At 37.7% G+C, this 23931-nt stretch overlaps 1 protein-coding gene across 10 annotated transcripts in view; it reads left to right on the top strand.

The window, feature by feature from the left end:
- The window catches only part of BRAF (B-Raf proto-oncogene, serine/threonine kinase), a 162244-nt gene that overhangs the window by 127667 nt on the left and 10646 nt on the right, over positions 1-23931 (top strand). For 5 of the 10 annotated variants that reach the window (XM_069588571.1, XM_069588569.1, XM_069588568.1 and 2 more), the window contains 4 exons: positions 6998-7044; positions 7844-7962; positions 11856-11987; positions 21020-21154. In XM_069588571.1, coding sequence (XP_069444672.1) covers positions 6998-7044; positions 7844-7962; positions 11856-11987; positions 21020-21154 — 433 coding nt within the window. Of the gene's footprint in view, positions 1-6997; positions 7045-7843; positions 7963-11855; positions 11988-13849; positions 13931-21019; positions 21155-22135; positions 22398-23931 lie in introns of all 10 variants that reach the window. The other 5 variants (XR_011256767.1, XR_011256768.1, XR_011256769.1 and 2 more) reach the window with 3 other exon arrangements.

The following is a 23931-nucleotide window of genomic DNA, read 5'->3' as shown; positions in this document are numbered from 1 at the left end:
CTATAAGCCGCCACAGTAATCAAGACAGTGTAATTGTTAATGATAGATGTGTGACTCAACAAAACAGGAAAGAAAGTCTAGAAATATATCTATTATGTCTGTGATCAGTAGTTTGTTTGTTTTTTTTTTAAAAAACACCAAGATGCCAGGGCAATTCATGGAGAAAGGATAGTCCTTTCAAACAATGTTACTGGAGATTGATTATCAGCCCCCTCGGAGGAGGTTTGTCTTACAGCTTCACCATCAGCAGTCGTCTTCTCTTCTAGAATTCCTCTCTGAGAATTCTGGCAGGATTCAGAATCCCCCTACCTTTTGGAACCGACCTCCTTATCCTCTCCCAGAGTCCTTTTCCTCTTAAAGCCTCCTTCCCTAGAATCTAGCTTTCACCAAAACTTCCTTCCTTTCAGTCTCCTCCTCCCCAGATTCTCAGAGGCCCACTCCCAAATCCCCCTCGTCAGAGCTCTCACCTTATCTCACCTTACACCCGCTCTTCACCTGAATCTCCCTCCGCTTGGGGCCCCCTCTTCCCCTACCCCTGCCTACTCTCCTCAGAATCTTCCTCTCCTCAGAGTCCACAACCCCTGCATCCCCCTCCTTCAGAAGCTCCCTCTCCCCAACCCACTTTTCCCATAACGGGCCCCCTAGATCCCATTTTCACAAAATCTTCACCCTGGGACTTCTCTGGTGACTAAGCCTCCTTGCCCCCCATGGAGGGGGGCCTGTGTTCCATCCTTGGTTAGGGAATCAGGTCCTGCATGCTGCTGCCAAAGAAGACGCATGCCGCAGCTCATGCACAAGGGAAAGCAAAGATCCCATGTGACTGAGACCCGGCACAGCCAGATAAATAACCATTTTAAAACAGAATGTTACCGGAACACCTGTATATCCAAATAGGATAAATAACTAGCCCTTTTCTGGCACAAGACATGAATATTCCTTCAAAATGGATCAAAGGCCTAAGACTAAAAGCTGAACACCTAAAACCTCTAGAAGAAACAAAAGAGAAAATCATGGTAGCCTAAAGATAGGTAAAGATTTCTCATGACACAAAAATTAAGAACCATAAAAGAAAAAATTAATAAATTAGACTTCATCAGAATTTAAAACTTTTGCTTTTCAAAAGACACTGTTAAGAAAATGAAAAGACAAGCCGCAGACTTGAAGATAATGTTTGCAGGACACATTATCCGTTAAAAGAATCATATCCAAAGCATATGAAGAACTCTTACAATTTGGTTATAATACAAACTACCCAATGAAAAAATGGGCAAAGATTAGAGTACTTTATTAAAGAAGATGAAAGAATGGCACATAAGCACATGCAAAGATCCTCAACATGTTAGACATTAAAGATAGACAGGGTACCACTACACACCCGCTAGAATGCTTATAATCAGAGCCAACAATACCAGTATTTGCAAGGATGCAGAGTGACCATGTTGCTGGCAATGATCTTAAATGGTGCAACCACTTTGGCAGGTTCTTTTCAAATTAAAATTAACCATATGAGCAATTCTAATCTCACTGACTTCCCAAAAGAAATGAAAACAAGTCAGCAACAAAGACTCGTATATGAATGTTTACATGAATGTTTATAGATAGTATCTTATTCATAGTTCAAAAAACACAACAACCCAAATGTCTGACGACTAACTGGTTAAGTTATGGTATGTCTATCCACTGTAATACTGTATGCAGCCAGGGTGTGAGTCTCCAAATCATGCTGAGTAAGAGAAGCCAAATGATTTTGTTTATGTGAAATTCTAGGAAAGATAAAGCTAATTGCTAGTAATAGAAATCATTATCAATGGTTGCCTGAGCCTAGGGAGGTACCATTAATTGTAGAAATGTATGAAGAAACTTTAGGGGTGATGAATATTCTCCACCTTGATTATGGTTGGTCTTTAGACAAGTATACTTACGTGTCTGCCAAAAACTCTTTAAACTGCCCATAGTAAATGGGTACATTTTGTGTTGTATATTGGTTACACCTCTCCGCAAATTAGATTTTTTAAAGTGAGAGAAACTGAAAAATCTAAGTAAAAATTGAATTTAGGCCACTGTAGAGCACAACTGAAAAATGGGTGATCTCCACTTACTAGGGACTTTCATCATTTTAATGTAGTAAATGATTACTAACTACATAAGTCTGGCAGAATGGCATTCCCTGAAGTCTTGCTCACCTTCCACACTGATTATGAGGGATGAGGAGGACATCAAAGTAAAATGGAGACTGGGATTTGAAATTCTATTTGGATAAAATAACACCTTGTCACCACCATCGCACTTTCCAGTCCAATCAGCTGCTAACAATTCTCTGTTGGTATCAGAGAGATTCATCTTGCTATGTAAAGACTGATGAACTTATTTCAAATTGTGTACCATTAGATGAAAGAGGACAGAAATGCTGATGTGTGTGTAGGTCAGTTGCTTGATTTTAGAAATAGCTGAAAATATAAGAAAACAGCAGCAAATGAGTGAGAGACACTTGAGGCTTCTATAAATAGACTAGACTGATAATTTGGGCAGATGGTGTAAGCAAAGTATTTGAATCTCAGCAAAGTATTTGACTAAAATCTCTCATGATGTTCTTGAGGATAAAATAGAGATGTGTAACACACATGAAGAATTTAACTAGGTTCATAATTGTATAATTCTCATACCTGAAGCTCTAATGCCAGGAGAGTTTTGTCCTCACTCTCCTCTTGAATATGACTAGCATATATTTACACATTACTTAGATGAAGGCATCATTAGCATGCTAATAGACTGATTTTTTGGCACGCCACTCCAGTACTCTTGCCTGGAAAATCCCATGGAGGGAGGAGCCTGGTAGGCTGCAGTCCATGGGGTCGCTAAGAGTCAGACACGATTGAGCGACTTCACTTTCACTTTTCACTTTCATGCATTGGAGAAGGAAATGGCAACCCACTCCAGTGTTCTTGCCTGGAGAATCCCAGCGACAGGAAAGCCTGGTAGGCTGCCGTCTATGGGATCGCACAGAGTTGGACACGACTGAAGCGACTTAGCAGCAGCCGCAAACTGATTTTTTTAGTGAAAACTAGAACTTTAATAAGCTACAGTTACAGGCCGTGTCTCAGGACTTCCCTGGTGACTCATAGTAAAGAATCTGCCTGCGATGCCAGAGACCTGGATTCAGTCACTGGGTTGGCTAGATCCCCTGGAGGAGGGCATAGCAACCCACTCCAGTATTCTTGTGGAGAATCCGCATGGACAGAGGAGCTTGGCAGATAACCGTCCATAAGATCACAAAGAGTCGGACACAACTGAGCAACTAAACACACATAGGCCATGTGTGCAAAATATGAAATCTTAAAATTCAAGTCCAAAAAAGAAGTACACAAATTTTGGATAAAGGAAATGGTTTTGTAGGAGCCATGCAAGAACAACAACTCTCTAGGACTATAGTTGAATATAATTTTAATAGGAGTCAGTAAGAGTGACTGTAGCTGCCATAATAACAGTGGCTGATTTAATAAACATTTTTTCCCACCATAAGGAAGGTGAAAGGAATTTGGGTTTTGTTTTGCTTTTTCTGTTTTTTGAGATTCCAAAAGTCAGTGACATCCTGCAGTATTTGTCTTTCTCTGACCTGTTTCACTTAGCATAATGAGCTCAAGATCCATCCATGTTGTCATAAACGGCTGGATATCCTCATTTTTTATGGCTGAATACTATTGCTGTGTGTGTGTGTGTGTGTGTGTGTGTTAACATTTTCTTTATCCATTGATGGACACTTAAGTTGTTTCCATGTCTTGGTTGCTGTGAATAATACTGCAGTGAACATGAGGGTGCAGGTGTCTTGAGATCCTGGGTTAAAGTTTCTTGACATATATACCCCAAAGTGGAATTGTTAGATCATATGGTAATTCTGTGTCTACTTTTTGGTGGAACCTCCATTCTGTTTTCCATAGCAGCTGTACCAATTTATAGTCCCACCAATAGTACATAAGGATTCCTTTTATCTACTCCTCGCCAACACTTGGCATTTCTTACCTTTTCAATAATAGCCATTCTAACGGATATGACATGATATTTTGTCATGGTTTTGGTTGCATTTCCCTGGTAATTAGTGATGTTGAACACCTTTTCATGTATGTGCCTGTTGGCACATCTGTATATCTTCTTTGGGAAATGTCTATTTTTAAAACTTGATAGATTTTTTGGTTACTGAGATGTGAGTTCTTTTTATTTTGTGATATCCCCTATAGATACATGATTTGCAGATACTTTCTCCCGTTTGGTAGGTTGCTTTTTCATCTTGGTGATGGTTTCCCATGTTGTGCAGAAGCTTTTTAGTTTGATGTCAGCATATCATAGTATGGTCTTAAAAGAATGCTGAAAAATTGAATCTTGCATAAGACCTTGAAAGAAACAGCATAGAGAACAAGTTTTACTAGCTGATGTGCCAGCTTCTTAAGGTTAAATTGATTCTGTAGGTGGATACTTTTCTTCAGGGAAGGAGACTCCTAACAGAAACCTATCAAGAGCATGATATTCATTTAGTTTATAACATGTTTTTTCATTCCTACTACTTTTATGGACTTCCTTGGTAGCTCAGACGGTAAAGAATCTGCCTGCAATGGGGGAGACCTGAGTTTGATCCCTGGGCTGGGAAGATCCCCTGGAGGAAGGCATGGCAACCCACTCCAGTATTCTTGCCTGGAGAATTCCATGGACAGAGGAGCCTACTGTCCATGGTGTCACAAAGAGTCAAACATGACTGAGTGACTAAGCACTACTTTTATAAATGTATAGCATCTTTGAAAGGTTAGAAGGAGTTCCAGTGTAACTGTCCTACATAATGGATAGACTTTTGTATCATCTATAGCAAAGTCAGTTTATTCTTGTTCCCTTCCTTACCCTCAACCAGTGATGTGAGGTGTGGCATCTTACATTGTAACTGGTTGATGCTTAAGGAAATCATGGTTTAGGGTCAGCCTTTATCTGGAATATTATGTAGGGATTGAGCTTTGATACTCATCCCTTTTTTCCAGCTGAGAAGTTTGAGTCTCTCCTCTTTCCAACCTTCCATTATATATACCAGGATTTCTGCTCTTTTGCTGCTTTTGTTACAGAAGTGTTGCGGAAAGAGGGTTTATTAAATGAGATACAAGTTAGTAGAGCAATTTCTAAATGATAAAGGATTCCACAAGGATAAAGTAGTATTTCAGTTGCAGCTGATGCAGCTTTGGCCTGTAATAGATTTATGCCATTTACGATTATATATCACCAGCTCAGCCATTATATTTATATCTTCTTAATTATCTAGTATTTTCCTGGTCAGAAATTTTCTCTCTTCAACCCTCTAGTTACATTTCTATCTACATTATTCTTGGTGTATTTCTTTGTATCATATTTGTTGAAAAGATTGAAACTATCCATCAAGAATACCTGTATCTTCCCATCTTGTAACTTCATCATGCCTCTCTATTTTCATATGTACCACTCATTTGTTGTTGTTGTCTTTAATTTCAAAGGACCCAGGACCTTTTCTGTGTACTAAATACTAATAAGCTAACTGAAGTCCCAAACTCCACCGCCAGTATCATGACCTATCCGCTTTTCTTTCTAATGAGGATAAGGTCTCCCCATCTTGGAACAGCTTTTGATTGACTCATTTTTCTCCTTTTGAACCTTTCTATGTCACTACAGAACTTTTCAAGCATATGAGGCCTATAACTGATAACTGTGTTTTCTTTCGATGCAAGAGTGAGTGTGATGTAGCCTATCAAACTCTCAGCCTAAAAATTCATGACAACAAGATAATTTCAGATGGTGATAAATGCTATGAAGGAAATAAACAGAGTAATGTAAGAGTAATTGGAGGAGAAGGAGTTGGCTTTGTATAAGCAGTAATCTTAAATAAAAATTTTGTCTGAGAAAAGATTTCAAAGTCTTGATCTCTGGATGAGGAAACTGAAGATGAGAAAGCACAAATAATTAAGTTAATTATTTCCAAATGTTTTATTTTAAACAGTGTTCATTATATAATTTTGATTATATCATTTGAATTTTAAAGTCTTACTTTAAGGCAAAATTTATTTCCTAATAATCATTGTTAGATTTCAAAAGTCTCATGTATCTGTTTTTCCTACAGTTAAATGAAGAAAAATAACCTTCACTAGGACATTATATTTATCTCATTGTCGTTGATTCAATGTATATGTATTAAATGTTTACCACATGCCAGGCATGCTACTAGGCACTGGGGATAAACAGAAATAAACCAGACATAGCTCTTTCCCTCAATAAACTCAACTGAGGCAGTTTTTAGGGGTAACAGATGATTTAAATTTCTCATTGACTTTGGAATATATTTACTGTGTCTGTTACAATAGCAAGTTCCTCACTAGTTTCAAGAAGGTATTTTAAGAACATATAATACAACATTTAAAAGTGGTTTTATTTTATCAAATGGAGTTTATATTCCGAATAGAAAGTGAACATAGGTGGAAAAAAAAAACATGAATCACACTGTTACAGTAATAACTGAACAGGGGAAAGATCACTTCATTTATGGTTGAGTCTTGGGAAAACGGCACTTAGGAGTCAAAACGTATATTCAGTGTTAAGGAATAAGTCTCATTCAGTGGAGAATAGAATGAAAGCTAATTTGGTGTGGGAGCATTGATCACAGAGATGGCATTAAATACCAAGGTATACTTAAAGGACCTGGGTAAATAGGCGTGACTGGAGTAGAAGGTTTGTATTGGTAAATAGTAAAAGATAAAGCAAAGTCATTCAATAGAAAAAAAGATTTTGGTTGTGCCATGATAGTAATGTGTTCCTAAAATCCTCAGCTCACTTGCAGTCTATTTTACTGTTGCTTCTATAAAGGGATTACCACAATGTGCAGTTTACAGTTGTGTCATGAATCTAAATAAATCTTTGTTTACACCCCTAAATGTGTTCTATAGATACTGAGGCAGAGTCCTTAGCCCTCCTCAGGTTAAAATGATGTTTTGTTTTTCAGTTACTTACACGCCAAGTCAATCATCCACAGAGACCTCAAGAGTAATAGTATCCTTCCTGAACTTGTCTGCGAAGTTTGAAAACATCCTGACCTTTTCTCCTGCATTTTATCTTCACATTATGTAAAACCAGTTTTCACTCTGAGTTCAACAATACACTGTAAAGGGAATCAATAAATGGGTTTGCACAAGAGGGTAGTAGTACACGATACTACAACCTGCTTTTGGTTTTTGAACAGCTAACCATTGCAAAAAAAAAATCTGTTAAGTCCTTATGATAGTAGGACTGTGATTGCTTGTTTATGTCCTGTAAGCACTATAACATGCATAGTTTTGTAGCTGTCTACTAGCTTCTTTCAGAGCCCTGACCTTGTTCGGTGGTCGCTGAGATGTAATTGACGGCTCTATATTATATAACAATGCGGTGAGGCAAACATAACGTTTCTTCTTCCTCCATAAGCCCAGATTCAGATCCGATCTGCCAGGTGCCTCAATGCTAGTGATGAGCTTTATAGCCTTCCTAGCAGTGCCAGAAGGATATCTGGGCCTCTTTTACTAAAATCCGATGGGAAAGTCTCAAGATCTCCCACAAACTTAGGAAAACAGCTTACCTCATCTTACCATGTTTGAGGCACCAGAAATCCTAAAAGCAGGTCATACAGTTCAAATAACACTATTTTTAAAGCATACTTATTAACTTTAAAAGGAAATGTGAAGTACTATACTTCCTTTTAAAGACTATCATAATAAAGAATTGTAGAAATTATATCTCATACCTAAAATCTTCATAATGCTTGCTTTGATAGGAAAATGAGACCTGTTGTTTTCCTTTACTTACTACACCTCAGATATTTTTCTTCATGAAGACCTCACAGTAAAAATAGGTGATTTTGGTCTAGCCACAGTGAAATCTCGATGGAGTGGGTCCCATCAGTTTGAACAGTTGTCTGGATCCATTTTGTGGATGGTAAGAATTGAGGCTATTTCTCCATTAATTAAATTTTTGGCCCCTGAGATGCTGTTATTAGAAAGTCATTGAAGATTTCAACTATAGTGTTCTCATAGTTCTCAGTATACACAAAAACCAATGTTGATCTTACTTTGTTATAAATAGATTTTAATTTTATCTTTAGGAAGAATATTATGGAACCAGCTTCAGTATATCTTAAAGGAATGTATCTTTTATAAGCACTGCTTAAGTTTTATTCAGAATTGTCTCTCTAAAACATTTTGTGTTTAGAATGTTCTGTGTATACTGTTTCAAAAAAAAAACAAGTGTGCAATTTAAAAGTAGGTGTGATCTGTAGCCATTATTAAGGTTTCAGTAAAAGAACTACTCCTTTTAAGAACAAGAGACTGTTTCACAATCTTTTTTAAACCTAAATTGGAAAGTTACTTTCTTTAGACTAGAAAGAACTGTATAATTATGGGCAGCTGGGAAAAGAAAAAGAAAAATGAAAGGTAGATTTTTAACACTGTCAGCCTTGTGTGCCCTGCATAGCTCCTTGTTCTTTCTTTATTCCTATTTCTGCTTTGTGGAAAAGAAGAGAGAAAAATTATAAGAAGAGGGAACTAAAACTTCTGTTCAGTTCCTTTCAGCATGCTGTGAAAGGGGCAGTCATAGGGCTTTTCTTAAGCCAGCTCTTCTCAGGAGGGTCCTTAAGACCCTTTAAGGTTTCCCAAGGTCATCCTGTGTGAGACTAGCTTTTTCTTCATACTGTTCAACACATCACAACAGATTGAATGCATAAGTGAATAAGTGACCATAGCTGGCTGCTGTTAAACCAGTCAAAAAGAACTACAGGGATTTCCTTGGCAGTCCAGTGGTTAAGGCTCCATGCTTCTACTCCAGGGGTTACAGGTTCAGTCCCTGGTAGGGGAACCAAGATCCTGCATGCCTTGTGGCATGGCAAGGAAAAAATATTACAGTATTCTTCTCACAAAGCTTTGTTTTTAAAAATCTAGTTTTCATTTTAAAAAAAAAGTAATTTGTCTTAATGGCTAATGGTTGTTTTATAATTTAACAAATATTTTAACAGTTCCTCAGTTAAGTTTTAATATGCTCAATATCCGTAGGTATAATCCACATAAACAGACGCTTCTTGGGGTCCTCCGTAATTTTTAAGACTGAAAAATCCTGAGACCAAAAAGTTGGAGAACCTGTGCTCCAAGTTGAATACAGGATGTTCCAAAACTGTTAGTGCAGTTTTAAGTTTTAAATAACTGAATCTGCAGTAAAACTTTGGGACACCTGTTGGAAAAAGCAAAACTGCAAGGGCTTTCAAAGCCACATTTGCCTGAATTCCCTGAACTTACCTGTAGCAGTTCTAAGAAGAGGATTCTGAATTAGTCATGATAAGCCTGAGGTTAAATTTGGCTATGATTTCTTATAATAACTGGCATTAGAGTAAGTGGCAAGGTAGAAGGGAGTTGGCATTGGACTTGGAGTCCAGAGGTCTGTACTCTCGTACTTTTGACTCTTAACCTGCCTGTTTCTTGACCTCCTCCAAGTCTTTCCATCTTTAACACTGGGTTGAACTAATGGATTTTGAATGCCTTTTCTGGGATTTAGTAATTAGAGCTAAGTTTATTTTTCTTTAATATATTGTCTTTTAATATATAATTATAAGCAAACGAATTAATCATTGTAATCTGGATCTCAGACACCTTTAAGGCATACACCTTGTAACAAAGATAACAGTGTATCCTGGGAGAGGGTGAAATTGCAAAATCTACAATTATAAAGAAACAGTTGATACATGTTTTAAAGGTGTGTTTAACTAGTGTGGGAAAGTTAGCCTCAGTCAAGTCTCCAGGTTTGTCCTTTTCCAAAAACCTTAGATTATACAGTTTATAGACTATTATACGTTGTTTTATATTTTCTTTTAATATCTTGTTTGTTAATACATGGGTTCATCCTTTATTCCACCAAGCTGAGTTTTAAGACGAAAGATTAGTCAATAGTACACTTAATTGTTGAGTAAAATCCTTTGGAGTTGATCCTGCCTTCATAAACAGGAACATCCATAGACTAGGAGAGAAGAACTTGGTCAGAACCAAAGGTTAGGTAAGTCCCTGAATTATTTACAGTGGTATTCTCAATCTTTATTTATATCTTAAATAAGAAAACCTTTTGTGAAAATCTTTATGTTACTAAATTAATTGAGGATAAATCATGCGTTTCTTATAAATAGATCACATATGACTTTTCATCAAACCATCTACCAACAGCAGTGAAGTAAAACTAAATTTCAAGAAGGCAGTTCTTCAACTGTTCCTCACAGAAATTGCATCCTGGCTTTGAAAATTTTGTCTGTATCATAACTAGCCTCTTAATAATCTGGCTTGTTCATTACATCACAGTTGTGTGGGGTTTATTTTGCACTGTACTACCAAGAACAGTTACCAAGACAATACATGACAAAACCAAGTAGATGTAACCTTCACCACACCCCCACCCCACCCCATCCTTGACTCGCATCTGGGTCTCCCATACATCTTTCCCCTGGTGGCTCAGAGGTTAAAGCGTTTGCCTGGAATGCGGGAGACCCGGGTTCGATTCCTGGGTCGGGAAGATCCCCTGGAGAAGGAAATGGCAACCCACTCCAGAACTCTTGCCTGGAGAATCCCATGGAGGAGGAGCCTAGTAGGCTACAGTCCATGGGGTCGCAAAGAGTCGGACACGACTGAGCAACTTCACTTCACTTCTCAACCTTGGTGGGCATTAAAGTCATCTGGGGAGCTATAAAAACTAGCAGTTGAAGCTGTTCCCATCCCTAGACTCTGATGGTGTATTACTGAGCTGGATGTTCAGAGGTAAAAGGCTGCATAGGTGATTCTGTTTTGCAGGTAAGACTGAAGAGTGCTGTCACTCCTTGTAAGATAGTCTGTCCTGCCTTACCCTGACCGCTAACTGGGAATCTTGTTCCAGCTCTTTGGGCCATTTTTGCAGCTTGTCCTGGTTTTGGTATCAGACTCTTGTTTTCGCAAAGTCTTGTTACCCTGTTTTTCTCTTATTTCTTCCCAGTGAAACAGTCCAGAAGATGCAAGGTGAAGGAACTCTTTAAAGCCAATATTTAATCACCCATCTATTATATTTACATGTAAATGGCTAATAAGGAATCTAGTTGTAGACTATAGTAACTGAAATGTGTAAAAATATAGCAAATATGATTAGGTCTGTATCTTTGCCCAAGAAGCAGCAGCCAAAAGAATCTTTATACCATTTTCTACTAAATCTACGTACTGTCTGTTGGTTTTACTAATGAAGCATCCATGGCATAATTATGCTGCTTTTGGAGGCAGGAAAGGCATTTGAATGTATCAGTCTTGAAATTTTACCATGATTGTCTAAGGTGTGCTGAGATGAGATTCATTTGTACCAATGGGAAAACTTAAATTCTCAGGTGATTACCATAGTGGTTATGCTACTTCCAAATATCTCATAATGACAGGTCTAGGGTTTCTTTCCTGAGTCAGTAATGGAAAGTGGGAACTCACTCTTAATAGGATAAGTAATGGGAAAAATTCAAATGGCAGTAATGGTATTTTGTGTAGAAAGAGGGCAGCTGTTAAAATTTTTTTAATCTTAATAATGTATATGGAATCTCAGTACTACTTCTCTCAGAGTTTACAGAGCATTTATTTTTTTGTTTATCTTTGATAATCAGTTTTCTTTCTTTGGCCATAAATAAGAGAATTGATTACATATTTTCCATAGGTTATTTAATGATAAAAACATTATTCTGGTTATTTAATGATAAAAACATTGTTCTGAGAATTATAGTAGTTTGGTTTTCAGTCATTATTTGGTTGATGTGAATAATAAACAAGAATATTTTTCTTTTTATGTTCTACCAGGCACCAGAAGTAATCAGAATGCAAGATAAAAACCCATATAGCTTTCAGTCAGATGTATATGCATTTGGGATTGTTCTGTATGAATTGATGACCGGACAGTTACCTTATTCGAATATCAACAACAGGGACCAGGTAAATATTCACCATTTCTTGGGATTCATTTATTATTCGTCAAGAGGCTCCAATTCATTGTAGCAAAGAAGTCTTGGATCCCGGGTAAGCATGAAGGGTAGAACTCTTGATCTTGGTTCCAGGTTTAGAACCTTTTGTTCAGTACTTTTGACAGTAATAGCAGCATGTAAGACCTTTGCTTGAAATACCACACTTCAGGGTTGTAGTGGGATGCACCTCCTGCTCTCCTGACTAGACACAGTGCTGGATCTGGCTCCTGCCTCGTGACCGCGGCCCAGTACTGTAGCATCTGGGCTTAGGCCTTCTAGATTGTGCAGTCAGGTCTGAGCAGGCACTCAGCTGTGAACTTCTTGATACCAAGTCCTTTTAAAATTGCTAAGATTTCTCCCTATTTTTTGGATTTTTAAAGCTAGATAAATGAAAGGACTGTTATATCATGGTTTCATTTTTCTGTGACAAGAATTCAAATAGGAGGGGATTTTTTGCTTCTCTCTTCCTAAGCTCCTGGTCTCTCTTCCTTGTCTTCCAAAGTGTCAGCATAGCCTTGTTCAGCTCTTTGTCATTTTGATCCCAGCCGTGTTAAATTCACCTAGGCTTTTAACATTGGCCAAGAAAAATGAATTTTCTTTACTGAAATTACCTCATATACCTCAACATTTTAAAAGAGTGTGTGTGTGTGGAGAGAGATTGCAGCAGTTACACTGTTACACTGTTAGTATATTAGAGAACAATAGTTGACCTTATAAATTGGGATTAAAATAGTATTTATACATTATACTGTGATTTGCATGTGAATCACTGGGATAATTTGTTTTAAAAATGAAGATGCTGGAGCAGATGCTGATTCAGTGGGGTGGGGTCCAGGCATCAGCATTTTAATGGGTTTGCTGGGCGTTTCTAATACACACGGAGAGTCACCAGTGTAAAGAGTCTTTTTAAAAGTATGAATGTTGTATGTGTTTGATCATAACCTCCCAGCCTAATGAAATGATAGTTTTTAATGTATAATGCTTCCTTTAGTAGTTTTTTGGTCAGCAGTTCAACTGTCAGTCTTTTTGGTAATACTGAAGCTTTCTAAAGATACTGGGTAGCTTTCTCACTAAGAATTTTTAACTATCATGTAATATCAGAGAATTAATCTAAGTTGTCATATGCTTGTGTGTACTTATTGAATCACCATATGACCCTAACTCAACAATGGCCTTGATTTTCTATCTTGAGGATTTTTTTAATTGGCTACATTTCTACCTAAGTTGATCTAAAACTAAAATTTTTTAATTGTTGTTTGGTCTTTCTAACTACTTCATAGCTTTAAAATGTTGAATTATAGCTCTAAGTGTTAAAAAGAAATCTGTGACCTGGCTTCTGATGACCTGATTCTTTTAAGCCTCCATGAAACTTAGATTCAGAGTGGGCTAAAATAGAAGCTAAAGAGCATAATTGAAACATTGCACTTACTGTCCTTGTGACAAATCCTAGATCACTGAGATGATTGATTCGATGATGGCATTCTGAGGAGCAAGATTGCCTCTAATTTACCAGCTTCATGTGCTCTGCCTCTTACGGTCTTATTAACTCAACCATCCAGCATAATACCCTGTGCCATGTTCAGTTTTCCTAGCCATACTGTTCTTCTAGATGAATTATGAGGGAATTTTAGTTTAGTTTCAGTTGATTTATCATAGAGACAAAAAATAATTTAAAAAATTATGAACCTAAGATCTGGATGAAATCCGTTTGTCAGTGAATAAGTTTGTTTTAATAAAATAATAAAGTTATATTATGGAAATAAGTAGCAGTGTCTCCAAAATATGGAAAAAGCATCCCAGAGTTCTGCACTCATCCACTTCTTGGCATTTTAGGTGCTTTGTCCTCCATGGGAGTGTAATAAATGCTGTGCAAGGGCTTACTTCCCATGAGAGAAGTGAGTGACCAACAGAAGGGTAAGGCCTTTACTAGTTAATTCTTTCTGGTAGTACAGTTAGAGCCTTCTGGAATTTGCCAGCCTGAAACCAAGTGTTTGATGAAGAGAAAGGATGTGAAAGAACTGTGTTCTCTTCCCACCATCCCCATTCTACTTCATGACTTCCTAGTCTGTTCTTTCAGTGGTCCTTTTCACGGAACTCCCTCTTTTGAATTAGAAACTCTAGTTATCCTCAGTGAAGTAACCCCAGGTAGTGTTCCATCCATCTCCTTGATTTGATTTTTCTTTCTGTCTTTCTCATACTTTAATTTCCATGGCTCTCAGATTGGACTTCTGTTTGAAAATCTAGGAGTAATCTTTATTTTTTTCATGGGAGATGGTACAGCTGCTTCTTTACTGTGTAATATAGGCCCATCCTCCCATATTCTCACCCCTCAGAAGTCTGAGGTGGCAGGTTTTGCCTGTAAATTCAAGATAGGACTGGTCAAACAGCCTGATGTGATGGCAGATGTTGGACTCGCAACCTGCATGACCTGGCCACTGTACCTCTAGGTATCTTTTTTTTTTTTTCCAATTATTAAAAATAAGAGCTTGAACTAAAGAATTCCTCAAAGTTAACAAAGATCGGATTCTTTCCTAAACAGGCCTCTTAACTCCTTGAGGAATGACCATCCCTATGTGACTTTGCTGAGTAGCATGCCTTTTTATTTCACTTACCCGAGTGCCAAAAGCCTGAGAAATTGCTTTGTCCTTTCCCCTCTCTTCATCATTCTGTTTTGCTGTCTAGTCACCCTGTTCTTAACCTCTTGCAGTGTAGCTTCACTACTAAATTGGGATTAATAATGTGCTCAGTTAAACTAGGTATAGTGACTTTTTTTTCCCTTGAAGCAGAAGTGCTGTGTCATCTTAGAAGAAAATAACATAATGTTTATATTTCACACGAATTCCAGTTATTATTGCTGTATAACCAACCACCTAAAATGTAGTGACTTAAATGATAAATCTGCAGTGTGGGTTTCTCAGTGTGGAAGGTTTATCTCTGTTTCATATGGTATTGGCTGTGGTCAGTTCACTGGCTGATGAAGTATCTACTTCCAAAATAGCTCATTTGCATACATGAGAAGGTATACCCAGTTAACCAGTTAACTGTCAGCCGGAAGCTTAGTCATGGCCAAGGGCTGAGGCCTCAGTTCTTCTCAACATAGGTCTTTCTGTGAGGACTTTTTCACAGGAACCTTGGACTTTCTCACAGTATGATGGCTGGGTTCTAAGCTGCAAGATCTAAAGGAGACAGGAAGTGACAATTACCAGGGAATGGTAACAAGTATATTCTTGTTGTTGTTGTTTAGTTGCTAAAGTATGTCCAACTCTTTTGTGACCCCATGGACTATAGCCTGCCAGTCTCCTCTGTCCATGGGATTTCCCAGGCAAGGATACTGGAGTGGGTTGCCATCTCCTTCTCCAGGGGATCTTCGCGACCCAGAGATCAAACCTAAGTCTCCTGAATTGGCAGGTGGACTCTTTACCACTGAGTCTCCAGGGAAGCCAATAAGTTATCAACATGCAAACTATTTTAATTAAAAATTTGTGATACCTACTGTATGGGATTTAGAGTGATACAAAGATGAGAAAAACATAGGCTGTGCTCTCAGGGGAGTTCACAGTTCTGTTGAGGCAGTGCAGGAAGTGATGTGGAGGATGAGCAGATGTGTGCTCCAACAAAACAGGAGTGAGTGGAGGGCAGGGATACCAGGAGTGCAAGTATAGACGTGTAGACTGAGGATGAAAATAACCAGTCCCAGAATCTCAAACCGAGCTGTTGATTTTGTAGTATAAGTGCCAGTTTAATTTCCTATCCATGAATTAAATCCAGGAAAGACCTTCCCTTAAAAGTTTAAATCATTGCAAAGAATGTAATTTTCAGTGTATTATATTGACATTTCCAAAAAATGCAATTATATAACTCTTAAATGTACCAATTAAAATCTAAGTCATACTTTATTTTGATACTTACCATCATTACTTATTTAAAAAATATAAAACCTCTTCATTAATTTTTATAAGTTTTGGAACTTCATGGCCATCCAGTGGTTAAAACTCTGTGCTCCCACTGCAGGGGACACAGGTTCTATCCCTGGTTAGGGAACTAAGATCTGCACAATGCAGCCAAAATATGCGTTTTATATATAAAATTTTCTGCAAGTTTTACCTGGCTCTTTTTTTGCCTTTAAACTATTGAATATTTGTATTTTTCTTTCCCCAATGAATTTTTTTCCTAACGTAACATTTTTATGCTTTAAAACCTCTTATTGATCACTCAAATTATATCTCTGCAACAAAAAATATGGATTTTAATTTAGAGTTTAAAAAAAAAAGTTGCCAGTGACCTTAAGCTCTGTTAACTTTTTAAATTCCAAATTATCTATTAACAATTATTAATATATACCTGATGAAAATAACATACGGGTTTTGATCAATAGAAACAGGTAAAATTTTATTGGAAATGTGTATTTTAATGAACAACATGGGATTTTATTTTCTCTTCATCCATATATTTGTGAAAAATAAGACTTTTGCTAGAATAAGCAGGGACTTAGCATCAGTCCTTTTTCTAGTTTTATTTTTAAAGAAGTGCTGAGAAATATTGTTCAAATAAATATTAATAGTATGGGAAAGTCAGAAGTTTTGTTCCAGCTGTATGCAGAGCTCAGCAGACTACCTTCAAGTTCAGTAACTCATTAAGTCTTACAGAACTCACTGGAAATTGTTAATACTCACATGATGGTTTATTAAAACAAAGGGATACAGGTTAAAATGAGCCACAGGAAGAGGCACATAGGGCAGAATCCAGGAGAGTGCCACATATGGAGCTTCCAGTTGTCCTCTTCCAGTGCAGCTGTGGCCAGTACTAAGTTCTGGCAGCCACGTGTGACAGCATGCAGAAAGTATTGCCAGCAGGGAAACTTGCTGGAGTCTTGGAGGCCAGAGTTATTCTCAGGCCTCAGTCACATAGATACAGTTGGCCACCTTAGTTTAGCCCCTACAGAGGTCAAACCGATACCATATAACTTAAAGCTCTCTCTGCTGCTGCTACTGCTAAGTCTCTTCAGTCGTGTCCAACTCTGCGACCTCGTATATGGCAGTCTACCAGGCTCCTCCATCCCTGGGATTCTCCAAGCAAGAATACTGGAGTGGGTTGCCAAAGCCCTCTCAGTAAATCACAATGATAGAATAAGACTGTCTGACATGATCTTAGACTCCCAGGTAAACAGAGGCACTCTTACCAGGCAGAACATTCCAGGGCTCAGAGATTACCTTCCAGGTGGTGCTGGTGCCTAGAGGGGATCTTCCCAACGCAGGGACTGAACCAAGGTCTTCTAGGAGGCAGCCCTCCCTGTGGGCAAGATTAATTCTTCACCACAACTGTGTCACTGGTTATTTGAGCTCTTTCTGTGGTCATGGTTTAGCCGCCAAGTCTCGTCCAGTTCTTGCAGTCCCATGGGCTCTCATGTGCCAGGCTTCTCTGTCCATGGCATTTCCCAGGCAGGGACACTGGAGTGGATTGCCATTTCCTTCTTCAAAATATATAAATATATGCATAGAAATACTATAGTTTTATTAAACTAAAAATAATAGCAAGTTATTTATTTGGAGAAGAGTCATTAAAATTGAAAATTCTATCTTTATAAAACCAATTTTATTTCACTAAAATACTCTAAAAGTTGAATTTAATTTTCAAAAGAAAACATAAGAAAATATGTATCTATTCTACAAGTTGATCACATAAAACCATCTTAAACTATTTCACAAGTCCCCAAAATAACAAGACTTGTCAACTTTCGCACAGATTATATTGCTTGACCTACTTATTGCTTCTATTGAATTTTCTTCTTTGCTTTATTAAAAAACAGAAGTTAATTAATGTCAGTTAAGACAAAGCCATGGCTAACAAACACAAAGAATGCTCAGCATCACTCATTATCAGAGAAATGCAAATCAAAACCACAGTGAGGTACCATCTCACGCCAGTCAGAATGGCTGCTGTCAAAAAGCCTACAAACAATAAATGCTGGAGAGGGTGTGGAGAAAAGGGAACCCTCTTACACTGATGGTGGGAATGCAAACTAGTACAGCCACTATGGAGAACAGAATGGTGTTCCTCCTTAAAAAACTGGAAATAGAACTGCCGTACGACCCAGCAATCCCACTGCTGGGCATGCACACCAAGGAAACCAGAATTGAAAGAGACGCATGTACCCCAATGTTCATCACAGCACTGTTTATAATAGCCAGGACATGGAAGCAACCTAGATGTCCTTCGGCAGACAAATGGATAACGAACTTGTGATATATATACACGATGGAATATTACTCAGCGGTTAAAAAGAATGCATTTGAGTAAGTTCTCATGAGGTGGATGAAACTGGAGCCTACTATACAGAGTGAAGTAAGTCAGAAAGAGAAACGTCAATATAGTATACTAACGCATATATATAGAATTTAGAAAGATGGTAATGATGACCTTATATGCAAGACAGCAAAAGAGACACAAATATAAAGAACAGACTTTTGGACTCTGTGGGAGAAGGCAAGGGTGGGATGATTTGAGAGAAGAGCGTTGAAATGTGTGTTACCATGTGTAAAATCAATGACCAGTGCAAGTTCAATTCATGGAGCAGGGCACTCAAAGCCAGTGCACTGGGATGACCCAAAGGGGTGGGGTGGGGAGGGAGGTGAGAGGGTTCAGGACGGTGGTACACGAGTACACCATGCATGGCTGATTCGTGTCAATGTATGGCAAAACCCACCACAGTATTGTAAAGTAATTAGCCTCCAATTAAAATCAATTAATTTTTTTAAGTCTGTGCAAGGAAAAGAGACAGAGCCATGGATCAGAAGCACATGGCCATAACTGAAGATTTTGTGAACTCTCACGAGGAAAAAATTTGCTCTTTGAACAATAAGAAGGAACTCTATAAAATGTAACTGAGAACTGTTCAACAGGTTGAAAGATGCCATTGGAACTGACAAAATGTTTCTTAAACATAAATGATAAAACAGTGAAACTACATAATATCTCCTCTGGCTGAAACAGTCAAGAAGTTTAAAGTGCTTAAGTTAAAAATAAAATCCTAGTAAACAATGAGGACTTACAGTGTAACATAGGGAATATCTTACGATAACCTGTAATGGAAAAGAATATATATAACTGAATCACTTTGCTGTAAACTAGAATCTGACACGAAGAAGGCAATGGCAACCCACTCCAGTACTCTTGCCTGGAAAATCCCATGGATGGCAGAGCCTGGTAGGCTGCAGTCCACGGGGTTGCAAAGAGTTGGACACGACTGAGCAACTTCACTTTCACTTTTCACTTTGCACTGGAGAAGGAAATGGCAACCCCCTCTAGTGTTCTTGCCTGGAGAACCCAGGAACGGGAGCCTGGTGGACAGCTGTCTGTGGGGTCACACAGAGTCGGACACGACTGAAGCGCCTTAGCAGCAGTAGCAGCAGAATCTGACACAACACTGTAAATCACTACACTTTCTATTGCATACCAAAAATTATTTAATAACTTGTTGTTAAAAACCTATTTTAATAATTAGCTGGCAATTCAGTTGATTTTGCTGAAAGCAAAGAATTAGAAACCAATTGTCTTACAAAGGAATTTGCTACCCTGGAGTCCAGTTAGATAGCAGTATCTGAAAGTGTCCCTTTGGTACCCTGAGCAGTTTTACACCTTGGCGCAGTGTGATATATGCAATATATTGTGATTGCAATATGTCACACAATGCAGTGTCATTTATGCAATACATTGTGATATGCAATATATTTAAATTGCATATGTGTAAAAGATATGCCTGTTACGAAGTGGGAGAAGAGCAGTTACAACAGAGAAGATGGGAAAGGAGGTAAGCGAAATTAAACTTAACTTCACTTTGGTGGTGCTCAGGCAAATCAGCGTGTAGTTAAATAAGGGTTAGTACAGCACCAAACCAGAAATAACATAAAGTAGGATATCAAACTTGACTGTTCCTAAAATTCATCAATTCTGCCCTGAAACCAAGGATCTCTGACTGCCTCTTTCCACCTTAGGCTCTGTCGTTTTTCAGTAGCTAAGTCATGTCCCCATGGACTGTAGCACTCCAGGCTCCCCTGTCCTTCACCATCTCCCAGAGTTTGGTCAAATTCACATCCAGTGAGTCTTGTCATACTGTCTAACCATCTCCTCTGCTGTCCTCTTCTTTTGCCTTCAGTCTTTCCAGCATCAGAGTCTGAGCATCCAGTCTACCCCTGTTGAACTTGTTCCCTCTAAGATCAAAATCCCTCTCTTCTCCCTAAGACTTAAGACTGCTAACATCTGTCTTTACCCACTTTCAAAAGAACTGCAAGTCAGGAAATTAGAAAAGAAAGAAAGCAGAAAAATTACAAATCTCTGCGCGCAGGGAACATAAACCTTTTTACTTTGTTAAACAGAAGATGTTAGTTCCCAATTCACCTTCTGACCTCTGGAGGAGACTCTGATTCTCAGACTTATTTAACTCAATGCCCCATTAGAGTTTCCTCAACAAAAGAGTTCAAAGTTCAGATGCCAGAACAACTGCTTAACAGACTAACTTTGGTTAACCAAAGGTTAACTCTTGGTTGAATGAAAGAGGTACAATCTGATCTGTGTTTCAGAATGGTTACCCAATCAGTGGGAAAATGGACTGGATAAGGAAAGACTGAAAGCGTGGGAAGCAGTTAGGAGACCTTTGCAGTACTCATGGGATCGTGAAGATTTCAGCTTGCAGCACATTAAGTATTGATTCCCCATGAAGTGAAGTCACTCAGTCATGTCCGACTCTTTGTGACCCCGTGGACTGTAGCCTACCAGACTCCTCTGTCCATGGGATTTTCCAGGCAAGAATACTAGAGTGGATTGCCATTTCCCATAATCTATGATATAGAAGACTTTGAATACTAGTGGCATTGTGCTTTTTAATTTTTTATATAAGTGTAATGTACATACAGAAAAGTCCATGTCTTACATGCACAGCTTGTTGAATTTTCAATGTTTTCACTTATTTACAAGATCATATGATTTGCCTTTTTTTTTCCTCCCCAGATAATTTTTATGGTGGGACGAGGATATCTGTCTCCAGATCTCAGTAAGGTACGGAGTAACTGTCCAAAAGCCATGAAGAGATTAATGGCAGAGTGCCTAAAAAAGAAAAGAGATGAAAGACCACTCTTTCCCCAAGTAAGGAAAAGCTTTATGTTACCTAAAAGGACAGACTGATAATTCTAATGCAGATTTTTAAGTACTTTTTTAGAGCACACAGTTTGTATTTCACAGATTTGGATTACTTGTGATTATGTACAGACTCATATAAGTAAACACATTATTATTAAAGGTGATTTATAAAGGTTGAACCTAGTAACTTAGGATCCCAATACAAAATATTCAGAAAGCTTTTGCTTTTGTCTAGCAGTTCTCAAACGTTTTGATCTCAGAACCATTTTCTATACTTAAAAATTATTGAAGACCCCCAAAGACCTTTTGTTTTTGTAGGTAGTAATTCCCATTTTTAAAATTAAAACTAAGGTTTTAAATATTTGTTTATAAATTTACTTAAACATAGTAAAACCATTACATGTTATGTAATGTTTTAGGAAAAAAATGTATTTTCCAAACAAAAATTAGAGAAAAGTGACATTTGTTTTATACTTTCTCACAAATTGCTGCAAAAAGAAGACAGCTGGATTCTCTGCTTTGCATTCATTATGTTGTAATATCTTACATTATATAGCCTCTGCAAACTCCACTTATAAAGTAATGACAGTAAAAAAGGCAAATAATATCTTAGTGTTAGTGCAAAATTAGTTTTCTACAGACTACACTTTGTGTACTGCTACTTTTACTCTTCTTGACAATAAAATAAATAGGTTGCAAGCATCCCTCTAATATTAGGTTATTTGAAGAGGTATTTTTACCTGGGGCAAAAAGAGATGGCAGCTCTTGGTGTTGTCTGCCATTCTCTAACTCTTGGAAACTTTCCGCAGGTTCTTTTCAAGTTGAAAGGCTAATAGCCTTAAGTTAATAATTTTTCATAAGCCTCATGAACTGGAACTAAGTACCTGAACAAGCTTAGGAAGTTTAGCTGTAGTAGGTATGGTCATAAAAATTCAGTGTTTTATAATACCTCAGAAATTCATTATACGCAATATAAATCTGTTTCAGTTAAATTCATTGGAAAAGGAAATGGGCTGCCGTCTATGGGGTCGCACAGAGTTGGACACGACTGAAGCGACTTAGCAGCAGCAGCAGTTAAATTCATCATACGCTGTATAAATGTTTCAGCAAGTCTGTCCAGATTTCACGTGGAAAGTGCTGACTTCCATAACTCAGCTACCAGAATTACTGACTTGGTCTTTTGTGAATCTTATGCCTTTGAGTACCCAGTCCTAGCTAAGTTTCTTGGAAGTCAGTGTTACAGAAATATGTGAGTCTTTTATTCCCAACTAAAGAATTAAAGATAGACTTTATGCTTTTAACCAGTCTCTCTTGTCCCAGAGCAGGGAGGGAAGGCTGAAGGGTTGGGTGGGTAGATTTGTTTTACAAACTGGAATTCTACATTGCTATTCCTTTGAGGGAGAGTTGGGGTTTTTTAAACCCAGGAAAACCACTGGCTTATGACTGTCGAAGTAAACGACTAGTATTGTTACAGGTCTCTGCACCGTGTTCTCGTTTTCACATCCCAGGTGCTAGGCCCCCCTGTTTAACGTGGTTGATGTACATTAATAATGCAGATTATATCCTTAGGCTCACTTTTCAGATGGTATTAAAAGGGACAAAATGGTCATATTTCTAAACATAAATAATATTTTACTCTTTTCATGGTATTAGAAAATGAAGTCCATATATGAATATTCCAGATTACTAAATGCTGCCACTTTAAGTACTTTTTTCACGTTTTCATTATAGGCTCTCTCTTCCCACCATACACAAATTTCAGATGGCCAAAGGCTTACATGTAAAAAACAAAATTACAACAAATGATTTTTACAACCTTAAGGTAGGAAAGGCTCTCCTAAGCAGGAGACAAAATTCAGAAGTTATCAGGGAAAAGATTAGCAGGTATGACTACATTAAACATTTTACATCTCTATATAGTAAAAACAATATTGAAAGATAAATGCTGAGGAAAAAATTGTAGCATGTATAATAAAGAGTGATTATGTTATACAGATCCATAAGTAAAGGTATACAGTAGAAAACGAACAAAAAATATGCACTGGTGATTCACAAAAAAAATACAAATGGTGAGTGAACTTGGCACAAGATGTTAAGAATTCAGTGATAATCAGTAAAATACAAAGTCACAACTGTGAAATGCATTTTTATTTTTGTCTGTCAGATTAACAATATATCCAGCATTGGGAACAATGTTGGGAAGTGAGGAAGAGCTTTTCTTTTAAATTTTTTTGGTAGGAATGTGAATTGGTTTGGCCTTTTGAAAGGACTTGGTAGACTCCATAAACTTAAAATACATACACCTTTTGCTCTGGTAATTCCACTCCGAGAAATCTACTCTGTATGCTACAGAATCTGCTTCCAAGTATCCAGATAGATACTAGACTGTTAACTGTAATAGAAAAAATTAAAGACATAAAGATCAAGGTGTCTGTGTAGATGGCTTGGATGTCAGTGAGGGGAAAAGAAAGTAATGCCGAAAAATGTGTAGTTTGATACCATTTTAAATGGTGGTGAGGGTGGGGCTGGGCTCTGTTTTCATATGTGCATGTTTATGCATAGGAAAGGTCCAGAAGAAAGTATAGACTCTTTAACAGTGGTTACCCCTGGAAGGTACGATTTATACTTTTCTGTATTATTTGAATTTGTATGTGTGTTATAATTTTAAAATTTTTGTAACAACGCTTACTTCTTTGCCTTCTTATACTAATCATTGTACAGATTTCGTTTAACTTTAAAAAAATTTTGGTGGCTCAAAAAAATAATAATAATTAGTATATAAT

This window comes from Ovis canadensis, chromosome 4, assembly GCF_042477335.2.
Source record: "Ovis canadensis isolate MfBH-ARS-UI-01 breed Bighorn chromosome 4, ARS-UI_OviCan_v2, whole genome shotgun sequence".
Classification (NCBI taxonomy): domain Eukaryota; kingdom Metazoa; phylum Chordata; class Mammalia; order Artiodactyla; family Bovidae; genus Ovis; species Ovis canadensis.
Note: the sequence above shows the minus strand (reverse complement) of the source record. Positions and strands in the feature narration are given on the sequence as shown.